General features: G+C 67.9%; 12 protein-coding genes across 12 annotated transcripts; 5 read left to right on the plus strand and 7 right to left on the minus strand.

The window, feature by feature from the left end:
* Positions 1-101: 101 nt before the first annotated feature.
* Positions 102-1,757, minus strand: MICPUN_85803 (predicted protein; the record flags this gene model as incomplete). Its single annotated transcript, XM_002508617.1, has 1 exon — positions 102-1,757. One exon carries the CDS (start codon positions 1,755-1,757, stop codon positions 102-104), a length of 1,656 nt encoding a protein of 551 aa, XP_002508663.1.
* A 515-nt stretch (positions 1,758-2,272) lies between these two features.
* Positions 2,273-5,714, plus strand: MICPUN_61736 (resistance-nodulation-cell division superfamily; the record flags this gene model as incomplete). Its single annotated transcript, XM_002508349.1, has 2 exons — positions 2,273-2,536; positions 2,724-5,714. The coding sequence occupies 2 exons, from the start codon at positions 2,273-2,275 to the stop codon at positions 5,712-5,714; spliced, it is 3,255 nt and encodes a 1,084-aa protein (XP_002508395.1).
* A 265-nt stretch (positions 5,715-5,979) lies between these two features.
* MICPUN_102565 (predicted protein) lies at positions 5,980-7,443 on the plus strand (the record flags this gene model as incomplete). Its single annotated transcript, XM_002508350.1, has 2 exons — positions 5,980-6,709; positions 6,770-7,443. The coding sequence occupies 2 exons, from the start codon at positions 5,980-5,982 to the stop codon at positions 7,441-7,443; spliced, it is 1,404 nt and encodes a 467-aa protein (XP_002508396.1).
* A 102-nt stretch (positions 7,444-7,545) lies between these two features.
* On the minus strand, positions 7,546-8,772 carry MICPUN_61738 (predicted protein; the record flags this gene model as incomplete). The annotated part of the gene is made up of 1 exon (XM_002508618.1): positions 7,546-8,772. The coding sequence occupies one exon, from the start codon at positions 8,770-8,772 to the stop codon at positions 7,546-7,548; it is 1,227 nt and encodes a 408-aa protein (XP_002508664.1).
* A 444-nt stretch (positions 8,773-9,216) lies between these two features.
* Positions 9,217-9,777, plus strand: MICPUN_61739 (PII protein; the record flags this gene model as incomplete). Its single annotated transcript, XM_002508351.1, has 1 exon — positions 9,217-9,777. The coding sequence occupies one exon, from the start codon at positions 9,217-9,219 to the stop codon at positions 9,775-9,777; it is 561 nt and encodes a 186-aa protein (XP_002508397.1).
* Positions 9,778-9,867: 90 nt separating this feature from the next.
* Positions 9,868-13,921, minus strand: MICPUN_113766 (hypothetical protein; the record flags this gene model as incomplete). The annotated part of the gene is made up of 2 exons (XM_002508619.1): positions 9,868-10,729; positions 10,862-13,921. 2 exons carry the CDS (start codon positions 13,919-13,921, stop codon positions 9,953-9,955), a joined length of 3,837 nt encoding a protein of 1,278 aa, XP_002508665.1. The 3' UTR covers positions 9,868-9,952.
* Positions 13,922-14,042: 121 nt separating this feature from the next.
* On the minus strand, positions 14,043-15,986 carry MICPUN_106110 (hypothetical protein; the record flags this gene model as incomplete). Its single annotated transcript, XM_002508620.1, has 1 exon — positions 14,043-15,986. The coding sequence occupies one exon, from the start codon at positions 15,984-15,986 to the stop codon at positions 14,103-14,105; it is 1,884 nt and encodes a 627-aa protein (XP_002508666.1). The 3' UTR covers positions 14,043-14,102.
* A 352-nt stretch (positions 15,987-16,338) lies between these two features.
* On the minus strand, positions 16,339-17,464 carry MICPUN_108979 (hypothetical protein). The gene has a single exon (XM_002508621.1). It carries the CDS (start codon positions 17,179-17,181, stop codon positions 16,396-16,398), a length of 786 nt encoding a protein of 261 aa, XP_002508667.1. The 5' UTR covers positions 17,182-17,464; the 3' UTR covers positions 16,339-16,395.
* A 189-nt stretch (positions 17,465-17,653) lies between these two features.
* MICPUN_91758 (superoxide dismutase) lies at positions 17,654-18,445 on the plus strand. Its single transcript, XM_002508352.1, has 2 exons — positions 17,654-17,723; positions 17,835-18,445. The coding sequence occupies exons 1-2, from the start codon at positions 17,665-17,667 to the stop codon at positions 18,379-18,381; spliced, it is 606 nt and encodes a 201-aa protein (XP_002508398.1). The 5' UTR covers positions 17,654-17,664; the 3' UTR covers positions 18,382-18,445.
* Positions 18,446-18,708: 263 nt separating this feature from the next.
* On the minus strand, positions 18,709-19,137 carry MICPUN_76735 (predicted protein; the record flags this gene model as incomplete). Its single annotated transcript, XM_002508622.1, has 2 exons — positions 18,709-18,929; positions 19,080-19,137. Coding segments are annotated over 2 exons (279 nt in total), but the record flags the coding sequence as incomplete, so codon positions are not given.
* A 221-nt stretch (positions 19,138-19,358) lies between these two features.
* Positions 19,359-20,967, plus strand: MICPUN_61745 (predicted protein; the record flags this gene model as incomplete). The annotated part of the gene is made up of 2 exons (XM_002508353.1): positions 19,359-19,397; positions 19,606-20,967. 2 exons carry the CDS (start codon positions 19,359-19,361, stop codon positions 20,965-20,967), a joined length of 1,401 nt encoding a protein of 466 aa, XP_002508399.1.
* Positions 20,968-21,093: 126 nt separating this feature from the next.
* On the minus strand, positions 21,094-27,883 carry MICPUN_61746 (predicted protein; the record flags this gene model as incomplete). The annotated part of the gene is made up of 3 exons (XM_002508623.1): positions 21,094-26,358; positions 26,554-27,640; positions 27,789-27,883. 3 exons carry the CDS (start codon positions 27,881-27,883, stop codon positions 21,094-21,096), a joined length of 6,447 nt encoding a protein of 2,148 aa, XP_002508669.1.
* Positions 27,884-27,897: the final 14 nt, after the last annotated feature.

Raw genomic sequence — 27,897 nt, forward strand, 5'->3', positions numbered from 1 at the left:
TAGTTTTAGTAGTCTTAGAAGCTTCGAATATCAGCGCTCTAACACGTACGTACGTGCGCTAGCTAGGGTCCGGCTGCGGCGGCGACGCGTCACTCGACGCGTCACTTGTAGAACCGTCGCAGCGCGGCGCTGACGTCCTTTGGCGCGACGGGCGCGGATGAAGCCGCGCCAGCCGTCTGCGCCGGCATCGCCCCGCCGCCCTCCGCGCCGCCTCCGGTGGCCCGCCCGCCCTCGCCCCTCGCTTTGGCCGCCTTTTGCTTCGTCTCCTCCGCGAGCATGCGCGCGCGGAGCTTCTTGTCGTCCACGACGTTCGCCTGCTTCTTTCGGTACCTCTTCGACGTCTTGTTCTTCCCCTTCATCCTCGTCTTCTCGAGGTTGGCCTCGCGCTTGTCCCGCCTCGCCGCCATCTCCGCCTCCAGCGCCTTCTCTCGCCTCTCCTTCTGCACCTCCTTGGGCACCGCGCGCACGACGCCGATGCCGTCCGGGTCCAGCTGGATCATCTCCGGCGGCAGCTTGTCCATGAGCTGCGCCACCTCCTGCTCCCTGCGCTGATTCCTCGTCTCGAAAGGATTGGCAATCATCGAGTCGTAGTTGGGCTCGCCCGCGCCCGGAACGATGAGGTTGCTGAACCCGCCGCTGTGACCCACACCAATAGCGTCGTCGTACGGGCAGAACGCAAAATCTCGGACGATCTCGCCGCGCCTGAACTGGTGGTTCAGGTAAGGCGCCTGGGCTTTCGGGCCGCTCAGGGCCTGGTCCCAGATCTGAACCCGTCCTCCGTATCCGACGCCGAGCATGCCCCGCTGCGAGATGTCGACGTGCACCGCGGGAACCGCCGAGTAGTAGCTGTGAACCTCCTTGTACATGCGAACGTCCCACGTCTTCACCTGCGAGTCCGCGCCGCACGTCGCCATGTACCGCCCCGTCATGTCGACCGCGAGCGACCGCACCGGCCCCCGGTGACACAGCATCTTCACGAGCGAGTGCCCCATGTTGGGCGACCACAGGGTGACGGTGCCGTTGGAGTGGCCGAGGTGAATGATGGCGTTCGTGGGGTTCTGGCGCATCGCATCGCACGGACCGAGCTTCGTGCGATGCTGCGCGATGATCTTGCCGTGAGTGGTGTCCTGATACCGCAGCACGCCTTGGTCTCCCACGGTGCACAGCAAAAAGTGGTGGTTGAGAAATTCCAGCCGGTTCACCTCCGTGTGGTCCTTCAGGCAGTGAACCTCCAGGCCGCGGTTGTCGTAGATGTACGCGTACTTTCGCTGCGCGCACGCGAAGAACTGACCGTTGTGCAGAAACTTGACGTCCCGCACCGTCTCCTTGAGTTGAACCTCGGTCACGAGCTTGTAGTCGGACCAGCGAATCATGGCGACGTGACCTTTCCTGCCGCCGATGAGAAGGTCGCGCCCGTTCGGCGTGAAGTCCACCGAGTACGGCCCGAGGGTCGGGAGGGATAGGTCGAACGCCTTCCTCGCCGCGTTGATGTCCACCGCCTTCATGATCTCGTCCTGCTTGATACGCCACGTGCGCTCGTCGCCCTCGACCTCGATGGCCCCGGGGGTGGATGGCAGGAGCCACTTCTCGTGAAGCGCGGCGTCCGTCGCCGCGTTATCGGCGAGGACGTTGGCGTACCTGACGTGTGCCTTGGTCTTCTTGTCCTTGATGTTCTTGGTGTTGACGGTGTCGCCCTTCATGAACTTCTTGGCGCGCTTGTTGAGCTCCCGCTTGAGCTTCTTCTCGCGGCTCACCATGTCGAGAACCTTGTCGCCACCGGCGGCGGCGGCGGTGCCCTCCGCGGGTTCGCCATCGACGCTCACCACCGCGGCTCCGCCCTTGGATCCCTTCTTGGAGACCTTACCGGAGACGAGGTTGACCTTGCCCTTGACCTTCTTCTTTCGGTTGAGACCGCGAGGGTCGTCGAGCGCCGTCGCCACCATCCCGGCCGTCGCTCGCGTGCCACCACGGCGTCGCTCGGGAAGATGTGACGCGCGAAGTGCCCAAAAATGCGAAATACGCTTACCTCCAGAACGCACCTCGCGTGACTGTTTGCTCATACGATTTGCGAAAAAGTTCATTTAAACCCTCGTCAGACCGTCGTTTTCCTCATTCACTCGCTCGAGTGACACTCGGACGAAAACGTTTCGTCGCCGTCCGAGAACGAAGCCAAACAAGTGACTTTTTCGTCCACGAGTGCCCACGGCTTCACACGAGGGCGCACGCGTGAGCGATTCCGGCGGCGATACGCGACCGGGCGCGGCGCGGCGGGATGAGGAATGACGGCGACGCGCTGGCGAGCACCCCCGAGGATGCCGAGGTGGACGCCGGGGACGTGGTCGGCGAGGTGGTGAAGCAACCAAAGGACGCCCCTTCGCGGGACGAGCCCACGTCGATGGGCTGGCTCGCGCGCTATTGCAGGCACTGCGAGCGCAATCCCTGGACCGGCTTCTTGTCCGTGTTTTTCACCGTTCTCGTCATGGCCGTCGTCGTGGGCGCCTTCGGGCTCGCGAGGTTCGACACCGAAAACGACAAGGTCGGCGCGCGCCCGCCCCGGGTCCCGAGAGCCCCGCGCTCCTTTATTCGGCACATCCCCTTTCGGGAGATACCTTTTCCGTTTCGGGACGACGCGCGAAAACCCCCCCTTCGTCGCGATGCTCGAGCCCTTCCCGACGTTTCGTTTCCTGACTTTGCCAACCCCCGCCGCGCGCATCGCATCGCAGGAGTGGGTCATACTCGAGGACGAGGTCACCAGCCGAACCGACGCGGCGGAGGCGGCGCTCAAACTGCGAGACCGATCCATCGGCAAAGTCGCGGGCGCAGCCATCTTACCCAGGGAGAAGGAATCCGAGGGCGCGACGCTTATGTTCCAGTTCGAATCCACCGTAGACGGCGTAAGCGTCTTCAACCGCGAGTCCATCCTCCTGATGAAAGAGATCAGCGACATGGTGCTCGCCACCCCGGGATACGCCGACGTGTGCCAGCTGGCGTACGACGGCGAGGGCGAAAACGCGACGAGCCTCGGATGCGTCCCGCCGGTGTCGCCTCTGAACTACTTCTTTCCGACGGTGACGCGCCACGCCAACGGCACCGTCGCGAACGTCACGCACGACGGACTCGGGGCGGATCTGGTGACGGACATCGACGCGGTGGTGCGATCGTTCGACGCGGACAGGCGCGGGATGGGGTATTTTCTCGACGGGGGTTTCGACCCGCAAACGCTTCACAACCGAATGACCCGGCTCAAGTACCCGGTCGGCGCCCCCTTAAAGGGCTTCAATGACAACAGCAGGGACGAGGAGAAGCAGGAGAACAAGGTTGGTAAGCTGTGGCTGGACGCGGTGGAGAAGGCTCTGTTCGAGAGGTTCGGGATGAGCGCGGGTTTTCTGTCGTCGCCGTACTTGGGCATACCGAGCGAACGGGACGTCGAGGTGAGGTGGTACGCCGCGTATCTACGAAGGCGGGACTCGCAGCTGATCATCAACTACGATCTCGCGTGGGCGTTCGCGTCGATCCTGTCCGTGTGGGGATACATGGCCTTCAGCACGGGCAGCGTGTTCATCGCGTCGCTGGGCATGTTCGAGATTCTGATGTCGCTCCCGGTGTCCATCTTCATATACAAGCTGGTGTTCCGAATCGCCTACCTCGGGAACATACAGGTGCTCTCCATATTCATCGTGCTCGGCATCGGCGCCGACGACGTCTTCGTGTTTTACGACGCCTTCAAGCAGAGCGCGCTCGTGCCGCACGTCAAGGATAACATCCTCGACCGAGTCACGTACACCGCGGAACGCGCTTCAAAGGCCATCAGCGTCACGTCGTTCACCACCATGATGGCGTTTTTGGCCACCGCGATGAGCAAGGTGATGCCCATCTCCGCCTTCGGGATCCTGAGCGCCACGATGGTGTTCTTCCTCTTCGTCGTCAACGTGGCGTTTTTCCCCCCCGCGCTGATGCTGTACGACAGGTACGTGGGCAAGATGTGCTCGTGCGCTCGGTTGGTAGGGGACAAGGCTGCGAACGCGGAGGTTCCCGGTTCGAGACCCGCGAGCGCCGACGGGTCCCCCACGTCGACCGCCACCCTGAGCAACGACGCCGCCCTGAACGACACCGCGCGCGTGAGGATCCACGCCTGGGAAAGCTCGGAAAAAACCCCGACGTTGACGTTGGCTCCGACTCCGACGAAAGCGGCGACCGGCGGCGGCCGCGTTCGACGCGTCACCGTCAACCCCTTCGCCCTGCGCGGCTCCTACGCCGCGGACCGCGGCGACGGAAGCGACGACTCGTCGATGGACGACGCGGAGAGCGGGACGAAAAACTTTGCCATGGACAAGAAGAGGCTGCGACCGGTGGAGTGGTTCTACCGCGAACCGTTTTTCCGGTTCATCAAGTCGCCCGCCAGGCACGCGATACTCGTCGCGTTCGTCGCGCTCCTCCTGTACGGCGCCTGGGGCGCGAACAAGCTGGAGCCCCCCGCGCAGCAGGAGCAGTGGTACCCGAGCGATCACATGATGCAGGCGTTCGCGAACAAGCGCGAGGCGTTCGCGAGCAGCGACGAGGACCGCGTCATCGTCGTCGACGTCTTCTGGGGATTGGACGGCATGGACGTCTCGTCCGTGAACAGGTGGAAGCCCGCGGAGCGCGGCGAGCTTCGTCTCACGCAGACGTTCGACGCGAGCTCGCCCGAGGCGCAGACGCACCTCGCGAACGCGTGCGACGAGCTTAAAGCGGCGACGTGCGACGCGCCCGGCTGCGAGGGCGGCACGCTGCTTCGCAACGGCGCCGCCGCGAGGGTCATCTGCCCGATGCGGGATTTCGCAAAGTACCAGTCGGCGCTGAACCGCACGTTCCCGGCGGCGAAGGAGTCGTTCGCGTCCGAGATGTACGAGTTTCTATCGACCAAGCACGGCAAGTTTCTGCGCAAGCACGTCGGCTTCGAGGCTGCCAACGCTGACGGCTCCGTGCCCAAGATGTTTTACTACCGCGTCACCGCGGATTCGTCGCTCAATTACCCGGCGGTGGCGAGGACGGCGCGGCCGGTGTTTGAGCGGTGGGAGAGCGTCGTGGATTCGATCAACGCCAAGGCTCCCGCGGGCGTGAACCGGGCGTTCAGCACCGGGTACTGGTCGTGGACGTGGATGAAAACGCAGGAGGCGCTCGTGCAGAACACGGTTCAGGGTCTGCTCCTGTGCTTCGTGATGGCGTTTGTCGTTCTGGTCGTCTCCACCGCCGACCTCCGAGCCGGCTTCCTGGCGACCGTGGCGATCGCTGGCACCGTCACGACCGTCATGGGCGTCGGCGTCCACGGCATAATGGGCTGGGACCTCGGCATAGGCGAGTCCATCGCCGCCGTCATCCTCATCGGCCTCTCCGTGGACTACTGCGTTCATCTGGCAAACGCGTACGTGGAGGCGCCCGCGTGGATGACCACGCGCGAGCGAAGGACGCAGCACGCGTTGATGATCATGGGCATCAGCATCACGGCGTCCGCGGTGACGACGGTGATATCCGGCAGCATCCTGTGGCTGTGCATCCTCAAGTTTTTCAGCAAGTTCGCGTTCCTCATCACGGCGACGATTGTTTCGTCGTTTTTTTGGAGCGTGTTTTTCCTCCCCGCCGCACTCATCACGTTTGGGCCGCTGCCCGACGACAAGTGGTCCAACCTGAAGCCGCTGTTCAACGCGATGTGCGCGTTGTGCGTCAGGCGGAGGTGAGGCGAACGCGGGTGCGTTCCGATACTACGTATCTCGATTCTTTCATCAACGGGCGACGCCTGACAATCAACAATCATCTCAACGTTTGTTCTCGACGAAAACGCTCCAAGCTAAGAGTGTGTCTAAATTAACTCAAGAATGACGGTCTGATTTCCGGTATGCCCCATGACCGTTTCGCATCGGACCGTTCGAGGTTTCTCCGTAAGTGTTAGAAGACGGCACCGCACCGCTCGTCGCGCACTGGTCCGCGCGCTCGTTCCGTGCGATGACGCGACGCGCCGGCGCGGTGCTCGCGCTCGCTCTCTTCGTCGTCGTCTCGCCGCTCGATCGCCTCGGCGTCGCCGCGGATTCCCCCACGCTGAGCGCGGGTGCGCGTCACACCTGCGCCATCGACGCCGCCGACGCGCTGCACTGCTGGGGCGACGACTCCGACGGGCAAACGCGCGTGCCCGCCGACGTCGCGGCGTGGCGCGCGGTCGCGGCCGCCAAGGGCGGATGCCACACGTGCGGCCTGGCGCTCGACGGCGCCGCGCGGTGCTGGGGATGCGACGCGAACGGCGAGGTCAGCGGCGTCCCGACGGTGCCCGGCGGGAACAGATGGATCTCGGTGGGCGCGGGCAAAGGCGTGAGCTGCGGAGTGGCGGCGGTGGACCGAGCGGTGCGATGCTGGGGGCGGTTCATGCCCCAGGTGGGCGCCAATCCGTGGTACGGACCGTGGTCGCGCGTCACCGTCGGCGAGGACTGGGTCTGCGCGCTGTCCGCGAACGACGCAAAGGCGCGATGCCGAGGGTGGAGCGCCAACGGCCAGACGAACGTCCCGCCGAGTCTCGCGAACGCCGCGTGGCTCGACCTCTCCGCGGGATTCCAACACGTCTGCGGCGTCCTCGCCACGTTCCCCCGATCGCTCGCGTGCTGGGGCAGCGGCGCCGCGGGCGAGTCCACGCCGCCGACACCCACCGAGGAGGAGATGGCGGCGGATCCGTCGAGCTCGATTGGTGAGTTTATTTTAATCTTCGTATGGGCAATTAGACTGACGTGGTTTTTTTTGTTAACAGGCTCGTGGGGCGCCGTCTCCGCGGGCACGCACGTGACGTGCGGGATCGTGGGCGCCCAACGGAGGCTCAAGTGCTGGGGAAAGGCGCTCGATTACGTTCCTGGGTCCGAATACGCCGCCGCGTTCGGCGAGTTTGGGCAGGTGGCCGGCGCGGCGGACGTCGCGACGTGGGGAACGATCGTCTCGTCATCGGGCGGTGACTCATCGGGCGGCGCGTGTTCGTGGGATGTGGTCGCGACGGGGAAGCACCACGCGTGCGCCATCGTCGCGCAGCCGTCGTCGTCGTCGTCCGGGGCTCAATACACGAACGACAGCTCGAACGTCAGCTCGAACGTCGATGCGTCTCTTCGATGGGCCGCGAAGGAGCCGGGGTCGACGGAGCCAGGGAGGGTGGTGTGCTGGGGCGACGAGCGTGGAGGCAAGACACGAGTGCCGTCCGCGGGCGTGACCCTCCCGTGGCGCGCGTGGCCGGCGACGTTCGACGACGCCGTCGACGTCGTCGCGCCGCCGTTCGGGTTCACCGCGCAGAGGACGGCGGCGGTCGGGACGTGCGCGACGGTCTCCGCGGCGCTCGGGGGGAGATCCGTCGCGGGGGGGTCCGGTTGGGACGTGTTCGTCTCGCTGGCGTCGGCGACGTTGGCAACCGCGGCCATCGCGCTCGCGTCGTCGAGGTAGTCGCGAAGGTACTCGATGGACGTCTTCTTCTCTCGCGCGTGAGCGCGACGGATGAAGATGTTTAAACGTTCATAGTTAAGACGTTCATAGTTGGTGCGCTAATCATAGTTTGACCAGTCTCTTGAGCGACGGAAACCAGTACGCCGCCTCTTCCCAGTGGTGCGTCGACACGTGCAGCAAATGAGCGTTGACCGTCGCGGCGTCCCCGGCTCGCATCGCCGCGCACAACGCCGCGAGCGAGTCCGCCACGTTGTCGCTGATGTGCGTCTCCCCCGTCCCCTCGTTCAGAAACACGAACATGCCGCCGATCTTCGTCGAGATGCCGTCCAGCTCTTTTTTCCTGGCGCCGGACGCGTGGGCGTAGAGCGATTCAAACTTTTCCCGAAGCGTCGTCACCACCGGCGCGTGCCGCGGCCGGACCCGCGATACGTCCGCGTTGGCGATCGTCGCGTCCGGTGGGGGCTTGGGCCACTCCGGCGCCGGTCCCACCCACGCGCCGCCGCTGCAGTACTTCTCGCGGCCGCGAAGGGAGATCGGCGGTCCAGCGGTGCCGACGACCCCGACGCCGACGGATCTTCCATCCGGCGGCGCCACGCCCGCGGGGGAACTCCGCCCGCTGGACACCGGCGTCGTCCCCCCGAACGTCGGCGGCACGAAGGGCGGCGGCATGTTCGCGGGCGGGACGAGCGAGCTCGCGTTGGGACCCGGCGGCGGACCGAGGCTCGCGTCCGCCGTGCGCGGCACGAACAGCCCGGGCGACGGGGCGGATTGAACGCCCGTCGCATTTGAATGAGGGTAGGGCGCGGGGACGTACGCGGTCGGCTGCTGCTGCGACTGCTGATGCTGATGCTGATGCGGGCGATCGTGGTGCTGGTGGTACGAACGCGCCTGCTGCTGCGAGGGTTGGGGAACCCCTCCTCCCGCCATCGGTCCCATGGCTCCGTATCCCCCCGTTTCGTGTCCCGTCATCTGCACCCCCCCCGTCCCAATCCCGGCCTGCGGGTGCATCTCCGGCGGGGTCGGGTAGAAGGCCCGTTGCGGCGACGCCGTCGGCGGCGGCGCGGTCGCTCCCGCCGCGGGAACGTGTGGAGTGTACGCCGCCGTCGGGGGCGGACCCGTCGCGGGTGTGGTCGCGTTCGCCCCGGGGTGCTGCGGCGGGGGTTGATGTCCTGGGCGGTGATGTCCTCCCGCGGGGGAAGGCGCGGTGGCGGTCGCGGCCGCCGCGGTGCCCGCGAGCGGCCTGGACGACGCGAACGGGTTGCTCCGCTGCTGCTGCCCGCCGAGCTTGGGGCTGCCTCCCGGTGAGGAGAGCGGCTTCTGATTCCACATCGCCGCTCACCAGCGCCACCCTCCGCGGGTGACCGCCCCGCTACCCCACTCGTGCCCTCGGCGAGACCCCGCCGCTGTGGGACCGCTGCGACGAACGATCGAGGACGACGATTGCACACGCGCGGGCGGCGCCCTCACGCCGGATGAAGGGCCGCAGCGCCGGGTCGACGCGTCCGTTCGTGCGGTACGCCACCGGGGAGAGACCCGCGTGGTATCGCGGCGCCGATAAACGCGTGCGCCGCGCGCTATGACAGCCGCGACAGCCCCGTCCGCTCCGAAGAAGGATCGCCTCTTCGCGCGCTTGAGCAGTCAGCAGGTTAGCCTCGACGATCGCGTCCTTTCCGCGTCAGCTGGCAGGCTGGTCAGCGGGAGCGAAGAATTCCGCGTTGTTTTTGGCAGCCGAGCCCCGACGCGTCACACTCGCGCGCCTTCCGCACAAGTCTCATGTCATCCACGACCGCCATCGCGGCCCAGCTCCGCCCCTCGAGCGCCTTTCGCGCCTCTACCCGCCGCGGATGCGCCCGCGGCGTCGCCCCGACGTCCCGTCGCGTTCGGACGATCGCCAGGGCTGAGCAGCGAACGACCGTGGAGCCCATCTCGCTCGACGACAACGTGCCCTTCTACCAGGTCCGCGCCATGGTCCGCCCTTGGCGCCTCTCCGGCGTCATCGACGCGCTCAACAAGTACGGCATTCGCGGTCTCACCACGTACACCGTTCACGGCGCGGGCGTTCAGATCGGAACCGTGGAGCGATACGCGGGGAGCACCTTCGACGAGTCCAACGCGAACCTCGTCGAGAAGGTTGTGGTGGAGATCGTCGTCGTCAGAGAGCAGTGCCAGGAGGTGGTGGACGTCATCGTGGACGCCGCGCAGACCGGGGAGATCGGCGACGGGAAGATCTTCCTCTCGCCGGTGCACGACATCGTGCGAATCAGGACCGGGGAGGTTGGAGCAGCCGCGGAGAGGATGGCGGGTGGCAGATCGGACATGAAGGCCAAGGTGTGACGCCCTCCGCCGCGCGCGTCCGTCCTCGACTTCGACGCGAAGCGAGGCGAGTGTAGCCGCGCGTGAGTAATCGCGCGTGTGATGAGACGTCGTAAGATTATGATAGATATTCTCGCGTTCGTGTGTGTTTAATCGATCGTGTCAAACCCGCTCGTCGCACGGCACGCCCGACTCGCTACGGTTTGTTTGGATCGCCGTCTCTCATCCCCGCCAGAATCGCCTTGGCCATGTTCGGGTCGAAGGGTTTCGCCCCGACGGGCAGGTTCGACGTCTCCGTCGCCCTCTTGTGGGCCGCGATGAGCGGCGCCGCGCGCTTTTCCGCAGCCTTGCCCGCCGCCGCGGACGGCGACAGCGCGGGAAAGTCGGAGGAGGAAAGCCGTCGAATCTCCTCCTCCGAATCCGCCTCGCCGCCCTCGCCGCCGGGTTTATCACCGGGTGTATCAGATGTTGGCGTTTTCCGCGGGGGCGACGGCGCCTTCGCCCTGTTGGACGCCCCCGCGAAGAACGCCGCGACGGGTTTGGTCATGGTGGAGTCCGATCCGTGCGTCGCGACGCCGGGCGGGGCGCCGGGCGGCGGCGGCGGCGCCGTGGCGACGGAAGCGTGATTGGCCGATCGGTCGGGTCCAGACGCGTGATTGGCCGATCTTTCGGGTCCCGGCGCGTGATTGGCCGATTGGACGGGTCCCGTCGCCGCCTTGGCGAGCGTCTCGCGCGATCTTCGCGCCTCCCTCATCGCCGCCTCCGCCTCCGCCTGCATCTTCGCCGCCTCCGCCGCGGCGGCGATGGCCGCCTCCGCCGCGGCTTGCGCCGCCTTGGCCGCCTTCGCGGCTCTGGACTCCAGCTCGCCGATGCGAATAGCCTCGATCCGGAGAGCCTCGTCATCCTCCGCCGGGATAGCCTCGGGTTCGCCGCCTCCGTCGCGCGCCGGCATCGAACCAACCGTGGGCGGCGGCGGCGACGTCTGATGCGTCGTCGCCGAGGCCGAAGCCGGCGGGGGTCCCGGAGGCAACGGGGGAGGCGACCCCGCCGCGGGGGGCCTCGACGACGCCGCCGACGCTGCCGCCGCCGCCGCCGCCCTCGCCGCCGCCTCCTCGCGCTCCCATCGCTCCCGTTCCCTCGCCTTGCGCTCCCTCAGCTCCCGCTCGCGCCGCATCGCCCGCTCGGCATCGGCGCGTTCGGCGGCGGCGCGCTCGTGGCGCTCCCGCGCCCGCTGCTCGCGGGTCTTTCTCGGTTTTGGACCCGCGGCGACCCAGTCGCTTCCCTCGTCTCTTCTCGCCTTTTCGCCGCGCTCGATTCCCCACCACGCGTCGACGCCCTCGGAGCCGGAGGCGACGTCAGAGCCCAGATCGTCACCCTCCCCAATCTCCTCAATCTCCTCAATCTCCGGTGAAGACGAAGCGGGGGGCGCGGATTTACGAACCGGCGCGGGCGGCGACGGCTCGTGCTCATCCCGGTCCGATTCCACCTCCGCGGCGCTGTCGTCCATGGGCGAGTCGGGCTCCAGACGCGAAGTCTCCGCCGCGGGTCTCGTCTCGGGTTCCGCACTCGAAGCCTCGGGCCCCGCGATCGCGACAATCGCGTTTTGATTCTTCTTCTTCTTCTTGGGCTTCTTCTTGGAACCCCCGGCTCCATCGGGCGCGTCGTCGAGCAGGACGAGGTCGTCCAGCTCCTCGCGCCGCCTATCGCTCTCCGCCTCGGCGAACGTGCACGCCAGCCTGGCGCACGTCTGCGAGAACATCGCCCGAGCGACGGTGTTTGCCGCGGTCTCGTGGATCGCCCTATTCCCCGCGGAGATTTCGTCCCTCCACGCGCGAATCTTTGACTCGTACTCCTCGCCGATGGCGTTGAGCTTGTTGAGAAACTTGGACGGGAAGACGTCGTAGTTGAGTCGCGGGCCCGCGACGTCCTTCGCGAGGCCCACGCCGCCGGTGGTGAACCCGCCGGCGGCGCGGTTGTTTGGGTTGGTTACTCCCAAACTCGCGGCGTCCGGAGCCTTCTCCATCAACGACTGGAGCTTGAGCTCCGCCTGGTGCACCTCTCGCTGGTGGCCCTTCAGCCACGCAAACACCGTGCGCTCCATCTGCTGCACGTGCCCCAAGATGTCCTGCGTGTTCCAGTACTGTCCACCGGCGTTGTTGTGTCGCGAGCGCTGCTTTTGCTTCAGAGCATCCGTCGCGGCGTTCCATCGCGTGATGTGGACGTACACGGTGTTGCAGCGCTCCTGTCGGACAGCCATCTCGCGATCGCGTTCCTCCTGGGTCATCGCGAGCCACTCCGCGCGTTGCACCGACGTCGCCGCGTAGGCCACCTCCTGATCCCACTCAGCCTTGTACTTTTCCGCCGCGGAAGTCTTGTACTTTTCGGCCAGGTTTCGGCCAGGGCCTGCGGTGATCAACCCAAACTTCCCAAACGCCGCCGCCGCGGCGTCGGCGGCCGCCTCCTTGCCCGCGGCTTTGGCCTTGTGCGCGGCGTCGAGCGCCGCGGCGATCGCGGCGTTCGCGGACGTCTCGTCGGTGATGGCCGGCGCGTCCACGTAAACGAAAGATCCGTCGGTGTTGACCGCCTTCAGCTTACCGGTTTTCTCGCACGCTTCGACGTGATGCACGTCGACGTCGTCCGTCTCCCTCTCGTCGTCGTCCGAGCCGTCACGAGCCGTCACGTCCGCGTCTTCCTCCTTGTGCATCTCTTTGCTCTGCTCCTCGCGCTCCTTCGGGTCCGCCGCGGACAGCCGCATCTGCAGGCGCGTGAGGTAGTCCATGTACGCCTGGATCGCGGCGTTCGCGGAGTAGATGAGCCGGTCAGCCTCGACCCTCGGCGTCATCGTCTCCCTCTCTCGCAGCTCCCGATCGGCCTCGTCGTACCCGCGCTTCATGTCGTCCATCGCCGCCTGCCTCGCGGCCGTCTGCTGCGCCCCGAGCGCGGTGCGCGCGGGCGTCTTGGAGAAGCCCGACTGCGCCGCCGCGTTGAGACCGCCGCCGAGGTGGCCGCCGTGCCGAGCGTCGAACGAGCGGTGAATCCTCGCACTCTCCCTCGCCCAGTGATCGTGCATCTTCAGACTCTCGAACTTGGTCCGGAGCTGCTTCTCGAAGTGAAACTCGCGTCGTCTGTCGGACAGGAGCATCCACGCGTGACACGCCTGCGCGAGCCCGTCCCAGTCTCGGCCAGCCTCTGCGCAGCTCGCCTGTAAACCCGCGATGACGTGCCACTCCTGCCGGTACACGCTCGCGAAGTGCTCCAAGTCCGCCTTGGCGGCTCGCGCGCGGTCGTGGGACTGGATCGAGTGGTCCAGGTACAGCGTCGGGTCCTCGCTTTGGGGTTTGTTCGCGTCGATCGCGCCCGAGGGAGGTGACGCGTCGCTCGATTTCTCGACGGGATTTGCGGCATCTCGCGTCTTCTTAGATCCCTCTGAGGAGTTTGAACCCTCGCCTTGAACGCGCGCCATCCACGCGAGCCCCCGCTCCAGCGCGGCGCGAAGCGCCGGGCGCGCGTCTTCCGCGGATCGCCCCGCCGACGCGGCAGCGAACCGCACCGTCGCGCCGTGGTCCGAGTCCACGGGCGCCTCGACGATGGCGAAATCGCTCACCGCGAGGCTCGCGTCGGAGCCGCCGGATCCGAGGAGGCATCGCGCGAGCTCGGCGTCGCGCTTGCGCTCCGCGGCGTCCTCGCCGTCGGAGTCGCTGTCGCTGTCGTCATCTACGGAGGAGAAGGTCGACGAACCCGTGGACGTCCTCGCCTGGGCAGACGTCGGCGTGGAAGGATCCGCGCGCACCTCCGTAGATCTCGTCTTTGCATCCTTCGCGAGCCTTTCCACCTCGCCAGATCTGACCAGCGCCAGCGCGTGCACGGCGACGTCCTTGACCCTCTCCGAGCACGCTCGCTGCTCCACACACTCGCGAACCGCCGCGAACGACGTCTCCAGCGCGCTCGCAGCGGGCGGAGTCGACGCGTGGTCGAGGAACGCCGCGCGCGTCGCTTCATCCGCGGAGGCGACCCACGCGAGTTCGACGTGGCTCGAGACGAAGGCTCGCAGCGCGCGGGGGTCGGACTTGTCGCCGCCCCTGTTGCCGCCGGCGGCGGCGGAGGCTTTCTTGCCACCGCCGCGGCCCTTCGCCCCGCCCTTGGACTTTCCCTTTTGTCCTCCCATGCCGGCACTCGGCGCCAGTCTCTCTGGCAGATCTGGGATGGAAAAAGCGACCGTCGCTCTGCCCTTCTTTTCGGCGGGCTTTTCGGCGCGCGGCGCTGGAAGGTTTGATGACGCTCAAAAAAAATGAAGACAGTTTGTTTCTGTCGGACTCTTTATCATCAATAATGCACAGAAGCAAGCTTTAACGATCGACGGCGACGTCCCAGACCATGACGATGCCGTCCTCTCCCCCGCTCACCAACGTCCGGCCGTCCGCCGAGAACGTCACGCTGCTCACGCTGCCGCAGTGCGCGTGCTGCGCGGCGAGCAACCGTCCGCTGTCGAAATCCCACAGCTTCACCGTCTGATCTTTGCTCCCGGTGGCCAACACGCCTTGGCTCGACAGCGCCGCGCACGTGCACTCCTGCGAGTGCGCACCTTTGACAATCTGCAGCGGATCCCTGTCCATGAGGTCCCAGAACGACAGCGACCGGTCCTGACCGACGGACACCATCTGCATGGCCTCAGGGTTGGCCTGGTTGATGACGCACGCGTTGATGCCGCCGACGTGTTGCGTCTGCTGGTGCACCCGACACTCGCGAACTAAATCCCACGTGATGATGCTCCTGTCCCTGCTCGCGGACACGACGTGGAGGTCGTCGGTGAGGACGGTGAGTCCGACGACGCGGTTCCTGTGTTCCTTGAACGTGGACACGAGCTGGCGCTTGCGCATGTCCCAGACTCGAACCATCCCCTCGGCGCCGCCGGTGCAAAAGAAGTGCGCTCCGTGGGCGACGGCGATTGACGTGACGCCGCCCTGCGCGTGGGCATCCGGGAGGGTCCACAGGAGCTCGCCGGTGACGTTGTCGTGCGCCCGCACGTGGCCGTCCGCCCACCCGGTCATGAACATCTGATCGCAAACGCACACGCACATCGGCGCCATCGCGGTGGACTTGACCTTGGTCCTCATCGTGCAAACCGGCCGCGGGTTGAGGTTCCAAGCCTTGAGCGCCCCGTCGCTGCCGCAGCTCACCACCGCCTGCATGCACGAGTTCGCGTGCGCTTTGGGTCCCTGATCGCCAAAGTCCGCGCCAGCGGGGGCGAACTGCACCAGGGATATGGCGTCGACGTGCGACTCCTCGAGCAACACCGGCGTCGGGTTAGCCACGCCCGCTTTACGACGCTTGACGTATGCCACGTACTTTCTACCGGCGGCGGTGCACACCACCATCTTGGGATTGCCGGAGCGCGAACCTTCGTCGTTCACCGTGCTCATCGACGTCACCCCGCCCTCGAACTCCCACACGTAGTCGAGGGCGTCGAGGACCGTCGGCGGTTTGTGCGGGTTGAAGACTCCGACGCTGCCGTCGCCGCCGCCGACGAGATAGTACCGGCCGCCGTCCACTTGCATGAACACCTGCGCCGCGCCCTTGCAGCACGGAGCCCAGTTCCGGAGGACGCACCCCTGGACGTTAAACGTGGATACGTCTCCGCTCTTCGATCCGACGTAGAGTTCCGTCGAGTCCGGGCTGAAGATGCACGAGGTGAAGTACCGCTTGGTGTTGCCGGTGCCGCACTTCTGGCCTCCGATGAGCCCTCGGCCGGCGTCGCAACCCCAGATGACCACCTCTTCTTTGCCCGCGGTCCCGAAGGTGTAGTACGTTCCGTTGCGTTGAATTTTCGGCGCGAACGCGATGGCGTTGGTCTCCCTCGGGGACAATGCGCCGTTCGCGACGATGCAGCCCGTCTCCGTGTCCCACGCGAAGATCTTGCCGTCCGCGTGAATGCCGCACGACACGAGGAGCCTGTCGTCGGGGGAGAAGGCGAGGCACGCGACGCCCTCGTCGTGCTCCGACAGCCTGAACAGCTCTTTGCCGTTGACGGCGTCCCAGAGCACGACGTCCGCGTTGACGCCCGTCTGGCCGGTCGCGATGAGCTTCCCGGAGTGGGAGACCGCCATGCACGTGACGTCGTCGTCGTGGCCGCGGAGGAAGGATTGGCCCCCGGTCTTGCCGAGGTGACCGTACACGACGGTGGAACCGGCGACGTAGAAGATGCGGTCGGGGTCGTTGGGATCGGCCGCCATGCCGCCGACGACCTTGGCGCTGTTCGAAGACGGTCGATGCGCGGGCGGGGGTCGTCGTCAGCCCGAATCGCGAAAGAAGCGGTGGAGGGGGAAGAGATTCACCCAAAAAAGGAGGGGCCGAACGCGGGGGTCGAACCGGGGGACGACGGCGCGCACCTGAGGCCGGAGGAGTGCGCGAGGTTCATCGTCACGCCTTTGACGGGACCGGGCGGGGGCAGCGCCCCACCCTGGGAGGCAGCGGGAGGCATCGCGAGTGCCCTGCCGCCGCGTCGGTCGGTGTGACGCGCGATTCGCGATCGTAGCTCGTCTTCTTCATCAGCGCGAAGAGCCGCGCCTCGGAGTTGACTTTTTTACAGATTTGATGTTGGATGATTACACCTCTTCGACTGGCGCTACCTCTTCGGAGCTTTCACGCCGACGACGGCTTGAAATCGTCGGGCGTCGACTCGAATATCACGGTCCCGTCGCAGTGGCACACCCTCTTCAGGTTCTCCCCCACGCCCGCGCTCCTCGCGAGCACCGCCGCCGCGCCGTCCTCTTCGCCGGGCCCGTTCGCTCGAACGACAGCCAGCGACCGCCCGATGACGTCCCAAACTTTGACCCTCGAATCGACCACCCTGCTGGGAACGGTCGCGCGGCCGTCGGCGTCGGCGGTGACCTCGCCGAGGTCCCCGGCGGCGCGCGCCGCGTCGATATCTGCGTCAGCAGCAGCGTCCGCGTCAGCGGAAGCGTCCACAGCTGTGTAGACTCCGCCGGTTGTCGCGACCCCGTGCGTGGTGTCTCCAAACTGCCTCACCGTCACCGCGTACGCGGCACCCGGAACTAACCCTTCCAGCGCACCTTCCACGACGCACGTGTCCTCGTTCACGGCGACGAACCGCACCACCCCCGTCACGTCGCCGTGCCCGTACGCCTTACCCTTGAACTCGGCCACCGCAGCGAGGGACTGCCGGAGGGTCCGAAGATCGGTGCCGAGCCTCCGCGCGAGGTCCTCGCCGAACGCCTCGACGTCGCCGCTGCCGATGAGCCTCGCCTTGTACCCCGCGCCGGTGATGGCGTCGATGACGTCGTCGGCGTGTTGGAGCCTGGCGACGACGCGGACGGTGTTGGTCTCGAGCGCGCCGGTGACGGCCTCGACCCCCGGCACGGCGGCGACGGCGGACTCCACCGCGGCGACGCACTTGCCGCACGACATCTCGACCATGAACTGGAGCGCGGTGGGCGGGATGTCCTCGGGATTCACCTTCTTGGCCCCGGGCGCGTCCGCGCGCGGCTCGAGCACCGCGTCGCGCGCCGACAACTCGCCGCGGGTGGGGGAAAAGCGGGTGGAAAAGCGACGAAGCGGATGGAGGAGGGGCCGCGCGCTGGGGCGGACGGATGCGCGGCCGGGCGCGCGCGCGGTGACGGCGGCGCGCTCGGGAATCGCGCGCCCGGCGACGATGCTCGACGCGAGGCGCGACATCGGAAGCGTGCGTCGGAATACGGCGAGGAGGGCGGCGCCGTGTGCCGAGGTTGGGGGCGCCGCGCCAAGAAAGAGGCGGAAGCCTCGCGAAGCAACTGACTGGAAGCCACGTCACTGGATAAGAAGCCGCTCTTTTCCGCGCCGATCTGCGCCACGCGCGGGGCACTTCCACACGCACGCGTCTCGCTCGCCCGAACCGTACAGAAACCAGTCGCAATGGCCGCCGTCGCCACCTCCGTGAACCTCTCCGCCAAGTCCGCGCTCGTCGGCTCCAAGTGCGTCGGCCCGTCCCCGCCACCCTCGCGCGAACGAACCGCATCATCACCCATCCGTCGAAGGGTTCTTTTCCTGACCCCGCCCGTCGCCCACCCCGATCGCGTTCGCAGGAAGGTCGTGACCGCGCGCGCGTTCGCTCCCGCGTCCGCCCGTCGCGCTCTCGTCGTCGAGGCCGCCGATAAGAAGGCCGTCTGCGTCCTCACCGGCACCGCGGGCGTGGAGGGTGTCGTCACCTTCACCCAGTCCGGCGACGGTCCCACCAAGGTTGTCGGCGACCTCAAGGGTCTCGCCGCGGGCAAGCACGGCTTCCACATCCACGAGTTCGGCGACACCACCAACGGCTGCATGTCCACCGGACCCCACTTCAACCCGCACGGCAAGGACCACGGCGCCCCCACCGACGAGAACCGCCACGCGGGCGACCTCGGCAACGTCGTCGCCACCGCCGACGGCTGCACCTTCGAGATCGAGGATGTCCAGATCCCCCTCTCCGGAGTCAACTCCATCATCGGCCGCGCGTGCGTCATCCACGAGCTCGAGGACGACCTCGGCAAGGGCGACTCCTCCGAGATTGGCACCCAGGGCAAGACCTCCAAGACCACCGGCAACGCGGGCGCGCGTCTCGCGTGCGGCGTCATCGCGCTCACCCCCGCGTAAGTAAGCGACCTCAGACGGCAACAATAATAAGTCGCAGTTTAATGGATACACGAAGAGTATGAACCGCGAATCGTAGGCGCGCGAGAGTAAGAGTAGCGTGATCGCACGTGCTAATAAACGTGGACACCGCCGCTAGCGCTACGCGTGTGAAGCGGGACGCCTACCGTCCCGACGAGACCGCCCCCCGACCGACCGACCGCCCCAGCCGCGCCCTGGCCGAATAATGTTCCATCGCTCAACTGATCTTCATCCCCCATCCGCGGCGCCGCCCGCCCCCCGCGTCGTCGTCGTCGTCGCCGCCGCCGCCGCCGCCTCCGCGAGCTCCGTCCTGCTCCGCTGCCAGTGCCAGAACTGGTGCGCGTGCGCCTGCTCCGCCAGCCTCGGATTGGCCATCGCCTTGCGGAACTCCGGCCGCCGCAGCTGCTCCAAAAAGTAAAACGCGTGTGGGTAGTGCACGAACTTGGCGTACTGCGGCTGCTCCCAGTATCGCAGGTACTCCAGGTACGCGATGAACGCCGGGTCGTCCATGGCGCCGGTGGACGCGAGGTCTGCAATCGGGAGTGGATGGGTGGGTGGGCCGGGGTGGGGTGGTCAGGCGAATGTTCACCGGGCGCGAGGTGTTGGTTCGCGTCAGCCTTAGGGTTGGCATCATCAGATCCGGAAGGAATGGACGGAGGTCCGGGGGGGTGGGGACGCACGATGGACGTAGCGCGGGTTCGCGAGCGACATCACGAACTCGAGCTCGAGGGCGAAGCGCTCGGACTGGGACGCCCCCGTGGCTCGCTCCGCGGCGCGAGTCTCGTCTCGGGACAGCATCGCGCGCGCGTGATGTGGAGGGACCCGAGCAGCAGGTGCCGAGCCGTTGTGCGAGCGCCCGAGAAAATCTGGCGTGATGAGCGAGGTTCGGTTTCAACAACGACGCGCGCGCAGAGTCCTTCGCGAGGGTTTGCGTGCGCGCCCCGCCCCGCCGACTCGTCATGGACAGCAAGAAGATGTACGAGGCCGTCTTCGGCAAGGTGCGAGCCGACCCGCGCGAGGGAACACGAGGGATCTGCACCACCGCGCTCTTCCCCCGTCAAACGTCGTCCCAAACATCTCGTCTTCCATCTTCTCGCCCCTTCCCTTCCTCGACGCACCGGGGCGACCTCGTTCGACCACCCACCGAACCGCGCTGACCGCGTCGCTCCGATCCCTCTCCCCCCCCCACCCACCGAATCATCGCAGAGCTCGTCGTCGTCGTTCAGCGGCCAGGGCAGGACCTTGGGCACCAAGGCGGAGGACGAGGAGAAGAAGAAGGCGCGCATCGCCGCGCTCGAAGCCGAGGCTGCGAGGCGACGCGCGCAGGCTGGGGGCGGCGCGTCGGGAGGAGGCGGCGCCCCGTCGCGCGGCGGTCTCGCGCCGAGCGGTGCGGCCGCCGCCGCCGCCGCGCGCCTCGCCGCCGGCGCCGGTGGATCATCCGCGGACGACATGCGCCGGCAGATCCTCGCCGAGCGCGAGCGACGTCGCGCGGCGATGCTCAAGGAGAAGGAGGAACGCGAGAAGGCGCTCGCCGCCGAGGATGAGGATCCCGCGATGGCGCCGCTCAACGACGCCGTCGCCCGCGTCGCCGCGCACGCCGACGCGGAGGCGTCCGCGTCGCTCCTGCTGCGCATCGTCGGCAACGCGTTGAACAACCCGACGGAGCCCAAGTACCGAAGGGTTCGACTCGCCAACCCCAAAATCGCCGCCGCGGTGCTCGACACCGACGGGGGGCTCGTGTTGCTCGAATGCTCCGGGTTCAGGCTCGTGTTCGAGGACGACGGCGGCGAGGGCGACCCACGCGTCATGGTCCTGGACGCGGACGCGGACCCGGCGCCGCTGAGCGCGGCTTTTCGTAGGCTGGCCAGGCTCGCGCCCGCCGCGGCGGCAAAGTTTTCGCAAGCCGCGCCAGCTGTGACGGCGCCTCGTCCGCCGGACCCGGCCAAGCCCCCCGCGGCGGGTCGTAACGCGAGGGCGTTCACGCCCGCGGAGGTGTGCGCCGCCGCCGTCACCGACCTCGGGGACGAGTACTTCCAGCGGACGCCCGAGGAGATCCAGGCGGAGATGGCTCGCAAGCGGGCGCAGCGCGAGCGAGATTCGGTGTTGACGACGAAGTCGTGGAAGGATAAAAACAGGTTCGGTTGGGAAGGAGGGGACGGTCCGGCGGGCGGCGGGTTCGACGCGGGTAAGCCCGCGGTGGTCCGCGTGCGCATGCCGGACGGCGTCGTGCTTCAAGGGGACTTCGGTAGGCGCGAGCCCGCGGGGGCGGTGAGGGAGTTTGTGGCGAGCGCGCTGCGAGAACCCCACAGGACGTTTTCGCTCTCCTTCCTCGGCAAGCCGGTGACGGAGGACGACGAGGGGGGCGCCGCCGCCAAGGCTGCGGCGGAGCGCGAGCAGGCGAAGGCTCGCGGGGGTAAAGGCGCGGGGTACGCCGCGGCGGGGACGGTGGAGGGCGCGGGTCTGTTTCCGTCCGCGCTGGTGACGCTCAAGTGGACGGATGCGAACACGGATGGCGGGAAGGCCGCGCTCGCGTCCGCGCTCATGGCGTCCGCCGAGCCCCTCGAGTGAGCGGCGGCGTCGGGAGAAAGTACGAGAAAGTACGAGACTAATCTTACAGTGTCCGCGCCTTTGAATTCATCGAACCGTCGTTAACACCGTCAACACCGTTGATGAATGCCCTACGACCGCGTCCGTTCACAGCGTTATGTGCGCCGTCTTCTGGGGAAACGCGTAGTGGCTCCCATCCGCGGATCGGCAACTCGCGAGGTAGGCGCCGATTCTCGGATTCGCGAGCATCGTGTCCAGACTCACCGCGTCGTCGCCGGCGCAACCCCGAAGGTACGCCTCGAGTCTCGCGCCGTCCCCCGCGTTCACACGCGTCACGTGCGACACGTCCACGCGGTTGAACGCCACCCCTCGCGCGGCGAGCGCGGCGGCGACGTGCTCCGCCGCCGTGTACTGGTCACCGCCGAAACTCGTAGTATTCGCGCCTCGGCCCCCAATTGGGTCCCCGCCGTTGAAACCGGGTTTGGCCGGCCTGCTCGGATCGCCGATCCGAGCCGCGTCGAAGCCGCTCCCGGGGCCGAACTCGCGCCTGTACAGCGCGTGGAACCTGGCGTAGTGCGAGTCGTTGGTGGGAGCCGCGATGAACCCGAAGCCGCCGGGGCGGAGAAGGTCCCTCAACGACTTGAGAAACGAAGCGAGTGACGACCCATAACCCGCGTTTATCCCACACGGCACGTGCGACGTCGTGTGCACCGCCCATACCACGTCGTACGTACCCCTCCCTGAGGAACCAACGGAACCCGCGTCTACGGCGTTGACGTCGTCGTTCGTTAGCCCGGTCAAAGCCGCGCGGGCGAAGTCCTGGACGGACGCGCATCGAAGCTCGCCCAGCGCCAGCGGGGGAACCAGCGACGCCGCCGCCGCTCGGAGCGCTCGCGGGCTCGGGTCCAACAGGTCGACGCGGAACGAGCACGGAACGGGCGGTACCGCCTCATCGTCGTCGTCATCGTCGTCGTCGTGAAGAAGCGCGGGTTCGCGAGGGAGGAGCGCGCCGGACGCGGCGAGCGCGGCGGTGAACGCGCCCGCCCCGCATCCGACGTCCAAAACGGACACCTCTGATCGACCCCGGCGCGCCGCCTCCTCTTTGACGGCGCCGAGGGTGCGGCGCCAGTCGTGCGACCTGACGAGGTGCGCGTAGTCGTCCGCGGTCGCGGCGACGTACTCCGGGTGAAGACGGAGCCTGTCCGCGCGGGGAACGGCGGCGTCCGCGGCAGCCTCCGCCGCCGCCTGCGCCGAGCCGGATCGCGAATTCACCGGGGGCGCCCACGATTGACCGGGCGCGGTCGCGCGGACGACGCCCGCGGCGTTGGCGGCGGCGATTTCCCTCGCGGAAGTCGGCGCGGGAGCGAGCCTGCGGCCGGCGTTAGCGGCGGCGATCGCCGCGGGATCGTCGACGTCGTCGCTCGCAGAGCCGGGGCCGTCGCTTGCCGAGCCGTCGAAACCGGAATAGACGTCCGCCGCTGCGTCGTCGTCGTCGTCGAGCCCCGCCCACGGCCGCATGCGCCCGTCCTCGGACTCGTAATCGGGCACGGGCATCCCGCCGCCGCCGCTCTCGGCGTCGGACGCCGTCCCCGGCGGAACGTCCTGCTCCCACCCGCCCGCCGATCGATCGGAGAGGTCCCTCCGAACGCTCTCCCGAAGCATCCTTCCCCGATCTACCAAACGTTCCCCCCGCGGCGGCGACGAGAACTCCCCTTCCTTCCCCGACGTTCCGAACGAGCCGCCGCCGCGAGCGTACGCAACGTTCCCCACTCCGCGTCGCCGCCGGGAGGGGTCCGATTCGGCGTGCTCCTCCAAAGGCTGGTACACCGAGTCGGCGAATGCGGCCACGCGCGACGTCTCGGCTCGGGTGAGCTCGCGCGATCGTCGGACGCGCCACGTGGCACCCCCACCGACCACCGCGTCGTCCGGCCGGTCGGGAGACGCGCCTCCGGTGGGCGGGAGCCACCCCGCGCGGGCGAGCACCCGCGACGTGACCGCCCGCGCGCCAAACTGCGCCATCGCGACGACGCAGCTGTACATCGCGACGAAAAAAATCTGCGTCGCGTCGAGCCGCGCCGCGTCGACGGCGAACGCGCCATTCGCCGCGAGCGACGTAACGGACGTAACGGACGCCAGCACCGCCACGAGGACGTGAACCGACGGCGGGCGTCGCGAGCTCAGCGCCGTCGTCACGACGCCGAGGCACGCGCGGAGGTGCGAGCCGGCGACAACCTCGCCGTACGACCCGACCCTAAACCCAAACCCAAACACAAACCCCGCACTTAACCCGCCAAAGCCGCCGCCGAAGAGCCCCCCGGACGACCCCCCGGCCTTTCCCGCGCCGTCTCTCCCCCCACCGTCGAACCCCCGGAGCGCGATGCCCAAGAACGCCAGGTTGGCGAACGCGTGGACCGCCCCGGCGACGAACGCGTCGGCGAGCTCCGCGGGCGGCGGCGCTCTCGATCGCCGCTCGGGATCGCGACCGGGCGCGACGTTTCGGCACGGGTTCCCACCCGCCAACGCCGCCGCGATCACCGCGTCCACGACGCAAAGGGCGCACATCGCGGCGACGGGGACGCGAAAGGTTCGAGGCCACCCGGGCGCAAAGTCGTCCGGCTTCGATACCGCGCCGGCGACTGCGTAAAAGAGTAAAACTTGGCACGCGATCGCGACGCGGTGAACGGTCAAGCCGCGAACTTGCGCGCGGGCGCTCCTGCACGAGACGATGGCGTGGAGCAATCCCGCGAGGCCCGGCGATGCGATCGTGACGTCCGCGGCGTTGACCGTCGCGGTGGGCGTCGAGGCGGCGCGGGAAGCGACGGAGACGTCGGCGGCGCGGAAGGCGTCGGCGTCGGATGCGCTCGCGCCCATCGCGCACACCCTTCGACCGCGTCGGCGGAGGAGCGTCGCGAGCTTGCCCCGATCGAGACGCGACATCGCGGCGAAGGCGCCGGCGCGCTCGGCCTCGAGCACGTGTGGGATCGAGTACGTACCCGAGGACGTCGTGTCGGTCTGGGGGTTCATCGCGGTGCGGTTCGTCGTCGTCGTCCGTCGGACGAGATCCAACGGGACGTCGAGGCACTCGGCGCCGGCGACGTGCGTCGGTAAACCCACCGCCCGGCACAGCTCCCTCGCCTCCCTCGCGTCGCCACCGGAGACGATCACGACGCGCACGCCCAGCTCTTTCGCGACGCGGATCGCGTACGCCGCGTCCGCCCTCGGCGGGTCGTGGAACGAGAGGAGGCCGAGGAGCATCCAACCGCCGCGCCGCGGCGTCCTCGGCGCGGCCCCGTCAGACCCCTCGGACCCGTCGGAAAACGCGTCGCCCTCCCCGTCTCCCTCCCCATCGTCGCCGCCATCGTCATCCCCATCGTCGTCGGATCTGCCCCGGTAGTCCGCTGCCACCGCCACGCACAAAACGCCCGCCGCCGCGCATTCCTCGACCATGCGCGCCGCGTCATCCTTATCCGCCCAGCCGCTCCGACAACGCGTCAGCACCGCGTCCACGGAACCCACGCACGTTCGAAACGCGCTCTGCCCGCCGTCACTCTTCCGAACGAGCGTCGAGGTGGCGATCCATCCGACGCCGAGTGATGAGTCACCGCCCTCCGCGAGTGGTGAGTCACCGCCCTCCGTCGCGTGGTCGATTTGCTCGTACGAATCGCTGAGGGGTTCGACGTCCACGGCGCCGAGCACCGCCGCGTCCACGGCGCTCGTGGGGGGCTCCAACCATCGCGTGGAAAGCGCCGCCGCGACGAGGACGTCTTTGGGGCTCACGCCCGTCTGCGTGACGTGAACGGCGCGCAGTGACGCGCCGTTCGGACCGACCCTCGCGATTTTCTCGTCGACGAGAACGGCATCCGTCTCCGCCAGCTTCCGGACGGCACCCCCGTCGGCACCCCCGTCGGCACCCCCATCATCTCGCACGACGATCCCCCGCCTCGCGAGGTACGACACGAGAAATCGCGTCGGGGCGTCGACGACGTGGTCGTGCGCCGCCGACGTCGCGACGGCGAAGAGAGCGGATGCAATCGCCAAAGCGCCAAAGAATCCGCCGTCGGTTCCGTGTCCCGCCGCGTCCTCGTACGTGTCCCGCGCGTAAAGCACGGCGAACATCGCGACGCAGACGAACGCCGACGTCGCGCGCAGGAGGAGCGAGCCGGACGTCTCCGCGACCGCCGACGACCTCGACCTACCCGAGCGGGGACGTCTGGTAAAATTTTCGGCGGCGGTTGCGCCCGTGGCGGTGACCACGCAGAGGCACTCGCCGGCGACCGCCGTCGCCCCCGCCGGGAGCCGCTCGCCGCCGCGGACGCCGACCTTGACGAACCTCCCGCCGAGCGAGTACGCGAACGACCACGCGGTACGCCGTCGGCGCTTCCCTCCCCCACGCGGCGTCCCGGAGTCGGGCGAATCCCCGGAACGGGCACCCCCGTCCCCGGAGTCGGCACCCCCGTCCCCGGGGACGAGCACTTCGGCGTCCGCGGGGACGACGTCCCCGGCGCGGATTCTCAGCACGTCCCCCGGGACCACCTCGAGCGCGGAGACCCGCCGCGGCTCCCCGTCGCGGACGGCGACGACGATTCCACCCAATCCGAATCCTCCCATCCCGATTCCTCCCTTGGACGACGCGAGGTGCGCGCGCGTCTCCCGCGCCCACGCGCACCACGCGTGAAGGGCCTGCACGGCGAGGAGCGCGAGGATCGCGGCCCACACCGGCTCTCTGTCGGCGCCGTACCTGAAACCGCCCCCCGACGACGACGTCGACCCCGGATCGTAATCGGGAAAATCGGGATCTGTCGCGTCCGATGCGCCGGCGTCGCTCGCGTCGGTCCTGTAATGCGCGAGCGCGCGCGCGCACTCGCACGCGATCGCCAGCCACGTCGCGACCGCCGCCGGGGACCTCCACGTCGCCCACGCGGCGACGCGGCTCGGTCTGCGGTCGTCAGGGGGCGGGGGCTGGTTCGGGCCGAATCGGCGAAGGCGACGCGCGGCCTCGCGATGGGAGAGGCCGAGACGCGCGGACGCGTCCGGACGAGGGGATCGACCTCGTCGCGAGTCGTCCGAGTCGTATGCATCGTCGTCGTCGTCGGCGGCGGCGGCGGCGTCGTCGTCGGCGGCGGCGTCGTCCACGTCGTCCACGATGACCCGCACCCTCGTCTCCTCGCCGCGAGAGTCTCCTCGCGAGAATTCATCCCGGTCGTCGTCGTCCAAATCGTCCCTCGTCGCGCGCAGCAGCGGTCTCTCCAAGCCGTCGACCTCGTCCCCGCCGCGGTATCGACCGCGCCCCGCGCTCCCGGGGCCGCGGTCGCGACCCGACATCCCGCGCGCGCCCTCCGAGTGTGCGAGTCGCCGCGTTTTTCTCATCCGGAACCACCTGCGGTTCGCGCTGCCGTGGGTGCCGAATTTTTGCTCACGAAATCGCGCGTGACCTCACCACGACTGCACGATCCTAACCACACCGCGTGTGTGAAATTGCGCGTATTGCGTTGGTATTTGGCCATTCAAATCCTGCGTGTGAATAACGTAATGCGCTAATAAGAGTTGTTACGAGTCCCGCCTAAAATACGTCTAAAATCGACAGACGACGAGTCAAGCGTCGCCCACCTCCCCGTTGACGACTCGCGCGAACCGCCGCTCGAGCTCCGCGCACCTCGCGTCCAGCACTTGCGCCACGTTCTCCAAACTTCCCACCGACGCCTCGATCGTCTCCAGCCGCGCCAGCTGCGGCGCGATGCCCGTCTCCTGCACCTTGCGAACCTTATCTGCGAAGACGTGCGCGTCGCCCACCCGGCGCCCGATGGCGGCGTACCTGGCGCCCGCGGATTGGTTCATCGCCGCCAGGTGGCGAAACTCGGCGGACACGGCGTCCACGTCGGCGCGAACCGCGTCCGCCACCCTGAGAAACGTCGCCTCCGCCGCGTCCGCAAGGGTCGTTCCCGCGGACGCGCTCGATGGAGAGGAGATAATGTCGCGAAATATCTCGTCGGCGCGCTCGTAGTGCCGCGTCACAATCTCCGCGTCGTCCCCGTCGCACGACCCGCCCCTGAGAAACCCCCGCGCCATCGCCACCAGCAGCAACGCGTCGTCGCGTCCACCCGCGTTCCACGACGCGACGGCATCTTCCTTCTCCTCCGCCGACATCGACGCGACGAACGGGAGGATCTTACGCTCGACGGCGCCCGCGCTCAACTCGGGGTGCCCCTGCCACGCCAGAGCGTTATCCCCAACCGCGAACGCCTCCACTAACGCCGTGGACGACGACGCCAGGAGCGTCGCCCCGGGCGGCAGCGACGTCACGCAGTCGCCGTGGGATTCGATGACGCGGATTCGTTTGAGTCCCTCGGAGGCGGCGGATGCGGGCGGGAACATCGCCGCCGCGACGCGAAAATCGTCGCGCTCGAGCATGGCGTCCTCGCACTCGAGCGACTCGCGTCGCAGCACGAAGGCGCCGCCGGGGTTGGGACCGGCGGCGCCGCCCAGGGCTTGCGCGAGGAGCTGATGTCCGAAGCACGTCGCGAGGATTCTCACGCGCGGATGTTCCTCGACGACGTGTTTCAGGAAAGCGCGCAGGTTGCGTATCCACGCGTGCGCGTCGTTGCAGCCGTGGTGGCTGCCGGTCACGACGAGGCCGGCGTAGGCTGGCAGGTCGACGACCGCGGGGCGCTCGTCGTTCCAGCACCTGAAGTGCTCCCTGCGGAGACGGAGACGGAACGTGAGAGAGGGGGGCGGAGAGGCGAACGCGAAGGCATCGGGTGGGGAGGAGCGATCTCTCGGGTGTTGGCGCGCGGGCGACGCGGGGCGATGAGGAAGCCTGGGCGGGTCGCGCGCGAGGCGCGCACCATCGCTCGCCCGCGCGAGAGAGTAGCCGCGAGAGGGCGATCGCGTGTCCGTCCCACTTGACGGCGTCCTCGCAGTCGAGGACAGCGAATCTCATGGGGCCCCCAGAGG

The sequence above is a fragment of the Micromonas commoda genome, chromosome 10 (assembly GCF_000090985.2).
Source record: "Micromonas commoda chromosome 10, complete sequence".
NCBI lineage: Eukaryota > Viridiplantae > Chlorophyta > Mamiellophyceae > Mamiellales > Mamiellaceae > Micromonas > Micromonas commoda.

What these genes read in the sequence shown, in the direction of transcription:
- MICPUN_108979 (XM_002508621.1), bottom strand. Translation starts at nt 17,181, where the DNA reads ATGTCGTGCGGCAAGTGCGTCGCCGCGGTGGAGTCCGCCGTCGCCGCC.
- MICPUN_91758 (XM_002508352.1), top strand. Translation starts at nt 17,665, where the DNA reads ATGGCCGCCGTCGCCACCTCCGTGAACCTCTCCGCCAAGTCCGCGCTC. An exon ending in TCCGCGCTCGTCGGCTCCAA is followed by an intron (nt 17,724 to 17,834) that starts GTGCGTCGGCCC and finishes TCGCGTTCGCAG; the next exon opens with GAAGGTCGTGACCGCGCGCG.